General features: G+C 39.2%; 2 protein-coding genes across 3 annotated transcripts in view; both read left to right on the top strand.

The window, feature by feature from the left end:
- Positions 1-7,500, top strand: part of LOC138051265 (uncharacterized) — a 290,582-nt gene that overhangs the window by 147,928 nt on the left and 135,154 nt on the right. The gene's annotated exons all lie outside the window — the stretch shown is intronic.
- Positions 977-7,500, top strand: part of LOC138050811 (uncharacterized) — a 23,232-nt gene continuing 16,708 nt past the window's right edge. The window contains exons 1-4 of the mRNA XM_068897097.1: positions 977-1,096; positions 2,762-2,928; positions 3,486-3,758; positions 7,279-7,495. Coding sequence (XP_068753198.1) covers positions 2,829-2,928; positions 3,486-3,758; positions 7,279-7,495 — 590 coding nt within the window. The 5' untranslated portion in view covers positions 977-1,096; positions 2,762-2,828. The remainder of the gene's footprint in view (positions 1,097-2,761; positions 2,929-3,485; positions 3,759-7,278; positions 7,496-7,500) is intronic.

The raw sequence follows: 7,500 nt of genomic DNA, 5'->3' as shown, positions 1-7,500 counted from the left end.
GAATTGGGTCTGATCGATCGCTGACAGTAGGTGAGGAAACAGGTTAATCCGATGCTTTGGCGGCAACAAACCGTGAAATTGAAGAGTTGACAAGTTTGTCAGGATATTTTGGTCGAGAAAACAATAATTTCAGTCAATCACATTCTTCAGAGAAGTAGTGGCAATTGGATGAAAGTCGAAATGCACGATCAAGCATCGTTTTTAATAATCCACGTTTGAACCGGTCTTCTACGTGGAAGCTACTTAAGAGTTTTTTATAAATATTTTTGATATCATATTAAGATGCTCCGTTTTGCCGACGTATTTATCTATATCTGTACCTTTTGGGGTAGAATATTCTAACAGAAGACGTAAGGGTAGAATATACCGTGCAAAGAGTTCAAATAAATTTTCTTATAACCTTCATTTAAGAGTTGACAAGTTTGTCAGGATATTTTAGTCGACAAAACAATAATTTCAGTCGATCACATTCTTCAGTCGGAAGTAGTGGCAATTGGATGAAAGTCGAAATGCACGATCAAGCATCGTTTTTAATAATCCACGTTTGTACCGGTCTTCTACGTGGCTTTTGAAGTGTAGCAGGAGGCCAGTATTTGTGGGTTGTAACGTACACCTTAGTCTCAACATGTGTATGTTTGTTGAGCAGCTGGATGCCCAAAAAGGAAGCATGCTATTACTCTCCATCTCCACTTGTTGGAGAAGTTACTTAAGAGTTTTTTTATAAACATTTTTGCTATCATATTAAGATGCTCCGTTTTGCCGACGTATTTATCTGTATCTGTACCCTTTAGGGTAGAATATTCTGACAGAAGACGTAAGGGTAGAATATACCGTGCAAAGAGTTCAATTAATTTTCCCATCACCTTCATTTGCATCCGTCTTTTTCTGATAATTCTATCCTGGCCAATGCCAATTTATTTAATGATCTAACCTTTTAAAAGGACCAGTTAAACATATAAACCTGGGTCTTTGAATTTCCTCTTTCACTTTTCTATGTGGGTTCCTGCAATGTTGGAGCTTTCCAAACAGTTGCTTCCTTTTGTCTAACTCACGGAAATTGGGTGAGTGAGAAAGGACGTAAATATCACATAACCAGGTGAGCTTAAAACAGCGAATTGAATTTTTTCGACATATGTTGACCTTAGCATTTTAATATCAGTTGGTTAAGGCGCTTTTCACGAGATGTTCATAATCCTGCAAGAGTTTTGAACCACATCAAACAGCTTTGAGTCCTGCGCATAGTTCATTCCGGAAGCTGAAATCTGACGAGATACGCATTATTCTGTCAGTTCGGTTTCAACTTTACGATAAGCCAAATTGAAAACATGTGATAATAAAAACAAGGAAAATCGCAAGTGTTTTTAGTGTGGACAATTTTAAAAATGTTTTTCCTCAAGGATTTAGGATTGGAATACGTCCGGTTCAACTAAAAGAGTGTTGTTTCATTTGTCCATACAAGAGAATTTAAATTGCCAAAAGCTAAAAGAGTAGAGATGTGATTAAAGTGCAAAGACAAAAAAAAATTCAGAGGCCCTCGACAGGCTACTTTGAATTAAGTGAATCGAATTGGCAATGTTTTTCAACTTCTGAACCAGCAAAAGTTTATATTTCATATTTGTTTTAGATAAGGAGTACATCTTACAAATAGGGTTTTCAACTTTTGTTCTCAAAATCGATAACCTTATGATATATTTTTTTTAAATGGAAGTTCAACTTTTTCAACAGGCATCGCGCTTTTTTTGTTTTGTTTTGTTTTGTTTTTGTTTTCACAGCTGTGTATAGATATACAATCAGCATGACAATGAAAGTTGAACTGTTTCCAATAAAAGTCGGACAAGAAGCCTCTTAGAAGCCCGATGTCATGACCTGTTAGAGCAAACGTCGTATTTTTAATAACTCTTTACTTTCCTGTTTTGATCACGTGTACCCAATCGATTCCTGGTCGTGATTGGTTGCACTCGCAACCTATCAATCACTTCTCATCGTATGTCCTTGAAGGACTTAGTCCTTGCGCAATATGGACCGGCGGAACAGGTGATTTTCATTCCCCCTTTTTATGTAAGCACATTTATGTGGTCAAAAACCTTGCGAACGAGTGTAATAGGCTGCAATAGTTTCGAATTGTGCAGAAACGAAAGAACAAAACAAAGAAAAATGCCAATTATTCCCCTGAGCCTCGACTCTGTTCTTTTATTGGTGCACAACAGACCATATTCGTATTCTTAGTGTTTGCCTGGAACTATTGTAGCTTGCAATAGAGGCTAATGCGGGGGAATATATTAAAAGGTATTTGCATTTGAAAAGATTCCCTCGCATAAGCCTCTATTGCAAGCTAGTTCCAGTCCAATACTGAGAATACGAATATGGTCTATTCGAAACTAGCCTATACATTTAATCTTTCATTTTATTCAATGAAAAGAACAAAGCATCATCATCATAGTGAGGTATACTGGGCTGCTTGATTAATATTTTAACCTGTTTCTCCGAGATATCTAGCAAGATATTAGTGTATCCTTCAGCTGTAAGGATTCAAACTTATATTGCAACAATAGTAATAGCAAGAAGCGAAGAACGTTTAAATTAGCGCGAAAGAATTGGATCTTTAATATTATTGCTTAATGTCAGTTCCTCATTTTTAAGAGTCTCAGTATACTTTCAGGGATGTAATTACATTCCATCTTTCAAATACGAACGTCAGCTACGAATTTAAGAGCGATGGTTAGGAGTGGGACTAATTTGTTTGTTTGTTTGTTTTTACCAGGACACGACTTTGGAGATAAATCCATTTTGACGATTCGCTATTTTACGAGAACACAGGTGCATACAAAATGATGTACATTCATCCTTGTGTCGCCCCAGCAGTTGTATTACTTGTTGCGACGTTTTGTGGAATTAAAATCTGTGGACCAGCCCAAGCTCAAAGCACAGGTAGATTTTAATAAATGAATTCATATATATGATATCATATATCATACATCTTTATTTACCCTCGGATTTTTAGAGTAGCTTGGTGTAGCTAATATCTCCGAGCATTTACTCTCCCAACCATGATACACCACAGAAGACAGACCACAACACCGAATTAACAAACAAGAAGAGGTGAAGTCTTATTGAATAAAAATTGATCACGGCCATAGAAGAGGTTGCAATCAGTAAAAGCAATAATCATCTATGGTGACGTTCTCTTTTTAAATTTTTTAAACAAGGAGCAAGGATGGCACAGTCGGTTAGTACGCGGCCTTGGTGCAAGAGGTCCTGAGTTCGATTCCCGGATCTCGCATCCTTGTTTCGACTCCTTTCCTTTCCGTGTAGCTAGTAGCTTTAAATACTCGTAAAACGGAGCACTGATGGAGAGGGGGGAGTAAAATGAGCGCACCGTTGACCTCAGGTTTGTCAGTGATTAAAAGTCACTGTTACGAGTTATTGACGTTAAATAAGGTCTACTTTACTTTACTTTACTAAACATAATTTCAACTTGATTATAGGAAATATTCTTGCCACAGCATCTGCATCGTTGCCCTCAAAACCTTCCCCATCAATCCCCATTCTACTTTCGAGTACTCTACCCGTTGGTGGACTACCTGGTGAAGCCAATGACACAGTACCTTCAAGCTATCCTCAACTCCTGCCTCCACTCCTGCCTCCACCCCTGCCTCCACTCCTGCCTCCACCCTTGCCTCCACTTCTTCCAGCTGAAGAGGCTATCAGATCCTTTCTCGTGGCTTCAATAGGATGGAACTGCACCCCGTCTATTGAGGGTATGGCACTTTTCTTATCTGTTTCCTTTAAATATTCTTTCCTTTTATTCCTTTCTAGCTTCCTTCTTCTCTTCAAATTAATGAGAACCCGAAAAGAATAGTCTCTAGTATTGCCAAAGTCTAATTTGCTCTTAAACATGCGAACGCATTATTATCAAATGAGTCGCTTCTGTTTCTGCTTTTATTCGAGTTCGTTCAAGCACGACGGAATATTCAAGATGGCGATCAACAAACATCAACACAGAGACGAAACAGCTAAACGATATTAGAAGCCCTCCCAGGGGTTTTGGGGAACATGGGAACATGGCTAGTTATGGCTAATTTGAACTGGGAACAGGGACACAAATACCTTAGGGAACAAGGGATAAAAAAGCTGGGAAGAAGTTTGAAAGCAATTTGGGGAACAAGGAAACACAAGGAAATATTTAAGGGGAACAAGGGAACAAAGACCCCCGCTGCAAGGGCTTCACATCTCAAGATTCTACGACGGCGGCGCAAATTTCCCTTTCGTAAACGGTCGTTGCCATTTTTCAGAACGGTCGTTGCCATTTAAAAGGGTTGATGCCATTTACAACGGTCGACTACACACTTTACTTCAAAGAAACAAACTAGGAAAAAATAGTAACAAAAATTAAGACAAAAAAGGGAAAAAAACATTTATAAAAGAAAAACTGGAGGAAAAAAAGAGTGCGAAATTTTCAAGACTCGACCTCGGGTTCTTAGTCCACACCCTAAACAGTCCATAACCCGAACCCTAACTCATATGACCAGCGAGACACAACTCCCAGTAACCTCAACCTTTTCAGTTGTTAGACCTAATGAGTGTAATTTGGAGCGAAAAAATGGCATCGACCGTTTCAAATGGCAGCGACCGTTCTGAGAAATGGCAACGACCGTTTACGAAAGGGAAATAAGCGACGGCAGCGTCAATTATAACGTCACCAAATAATGGCTATTAATAAGCGAAACAATCGATCTGCATGTGCGGTGAGATACTTTGTACACTTTTATTCATTTCTCTGCAATTCTACAAAGTGAAATGACCAAATCTCAATCTCTGAGGACTACGTGAGCACAAAGTGACGAATTTTATTTTTTTTCGCCTGGTTTCAACACCGTTCCTCCCACTTCAGTTCCTGAATAGTTCGGGTAGTTTATAGAAGTTCCACGAACAGCACTAATGACGAAAAAGTTTAAAAAATGCAAAGTTGTAATTTTTTAACGACGTTTTCGCTGACGTCGCCGTTGTAGCTCTTAAGGATCCTACTTTAAGATCTACGACGATGACGTCGACGAAAACGTCACCTCAAATATAGAATTTTCAATATCTTATAATAAGTCTCTCCCGATTATTCCATCTCGTTCGCGTCGAACAATGTGGGTGAACTATCCTAAAAATAAAACGGTATGAGCCGTGAGCAGTTTCAGATTAAAGATAGAGAATGGAAGATTTAAAATTGTAAGCTCGCGTTGTCATCAAAACCTCAAATTCGGTGATTTCACGTTGTTGTTGTTGTGAAGAGCACCGCAAACATATGTGCAAAAATGCGTGCTGCACAATTGTGTTGCATCTGTTCCTCTTCTTATTGTTGTTTTGTGGCCTTCTTGTTGATGACCGCATCTTAGATTTTAAAATCCCTATCTACAGGATGAGAAATCTTAAAACTTATTACGGACATGTTGCTTTTTAGGGTTTTTATTGCATAAATTATCGCAGAGCTCTGCATGCATGCACTGTTGATTAATAAACATCTGCATGTGCTTGTGGTACCACGCCATTTATAGCTCGTCTTCGAGTTTAATAGGGACCTCTAGCAAGGACGATGACGTCGGCTATGAGAACGTCTAAGAATATTATTTCCCGTTATTGTAATAATTTGCCACTTACCCCAATTCGCTCGGCATGGGGAAGTGTCTGTATCAACATTACAGGAATAAAATAGGTGAGAAAGGCAGTGTGGATATTTAGAGAAAACTTGAAATTTATGGTCAGGCGCTCACGTTTTCCCCATCATCTCAAATGTGGTCAATTCACGTCGTTGTCAGAGCGAGAACGGCATGCAAATGTACACAAGACTAGTGTAAAACGCACGTGGACAAGAGGTATCAAAACCTATAAGTTTCCATGATATTTAACGCTGGTTAGCGCTATCATGCTTCGAACAACCCGGGCCAGAGCTTTAGTCTTTGTTCGTTGGTCTTATTGTTTCATCGCGTTCTCGTAGCCGGCGTCGTCTCCCTAACAACAAAGTTCACCAACAGCCCCCGACGCTGATAAACAACTTGACAACAGTGGGGAAGATTTCTATTTAAAAATAATTCTTTTTGATGATTTCAAGCACTGGGCAAAATAATTCTTTGTTTGGATAGGCAATGAGTTTCCGCTTGGCACATTAATTGGAGCTTAACCAAGGACGAAGACGACGGCAACGAGAACGCCGTTATTGTAAGAATTTCGCGATTACTCGTTTGGCATTGATAGTGTGCATAATCATTCTAGAATTAAAACTGTTATAAACGGTGTGGCTGTTTGGAGACAAAATTTGAAAATTCCTCGTTACTGGCTGGCGTCCTCCAAATACCCTTACATAAGGTTGTAGTCAGGACGAGAACGGCGCAGCTAAAAATGTACCAAAATGTAAAAAGCACCTGCGGGAGACAAAATTTGAGAATCCCTCGTCAGTTTCTGGCGTCCTCCAAAATACCCTTAGTTCTAGTTTAATGTGCTACGTTCTGTCCTCACAAAAGAATCTTCAGATTACAAGAGTGGAGATCTCTACCGGTGTAACGGCTTACGATAGAGAATAGAGCGCTTTCTAAAGAGCGCCGTACTTCTGCAAATACTTCTCTTCGCGAGAATTTAACCACAGGCGCACACATACAAGACTAAAGCAGCCCTCGGAGTAATACCACTGTTGACAATAAAGCCTTTTCACGTGACGTCACGGCGGCCATGTTGGTGTTCCAAAACAAAGAAACGGCGGCCATGTTGGTGTTCCAGACTAATCCTCGGGGAATTGACTTCTATTTTTATGCAAACAGTTCCTTTTGTTTCATTAAATTCGCATCCATTTTAGTTACGCGTGAGTGAAAACGCTCTATAACAAGTAACATAGTCTAGGCCACTTTCAAAAGTACCATAATACTCTTTGTTTGCTTTCCAAAATTTTGCAGAAGCACTGTTCTTATTTTCTCTTAGGACCATTCTAAGTCCCAAGAAAGGCTGGAAACAATGCTATAATTATCCAAAATTAATTTTGGAGGGCAAACAAAGAGTATTATGGTATTTTAGTGGCCTATTAAAGCATATCCTGTGAACTTACAATAGTGCCTCTCTTTTTTGTTCTCAATAGATGGTTTGCAAGAAATCTCTAGAGACAGATGATAATGATGTAATGTACAATTGCTAGTAGACGAACAAAAGAAGCTGATGAGAGATCTTTTGTTTTCGTCCACCGACATGTTTTTCCTTACCGTTTATTCAGTTCTGAGTCTTACATGATTATTTGCATCTGCGTAGATCTGCAGGGAACAAACTGGACTGAAGAAATCCGTAAATTTCAAGAAGGTAAATTTTATTGGAGAGGAAACTTGAAGAGATACAGTTGCAGCAATAGGTGCGGTGTGGACGAGAGAAACGCTTCGGATATTCCGAAGGACGGCTCGGAGTCATTACGATGTTTCTGCGATAAGTTTTGTGACGAATATGGCGACTGCTGCTTTGATTTCAACAAATTGTAAG

This window comes from Montipora capricornis, chromosome 6 (genome assembly GCF_036669925.1).
Source record: "Montipora capricornis isolate CH-2021 chromosome 6, ASM3666992v2, whole genome shotgun sequence".
In the NCBI taxonomy this organism is placed as follows: domain Eukaryota; kingdom Metazoa; phylum Cnidaria; class Anthozoa; order Scleractinia; family Acroporidae; genus Montipora; species Montipora capricornis.
This window is presented reverse-complemented; position numbering and strand designations above follow the sequence as displayed.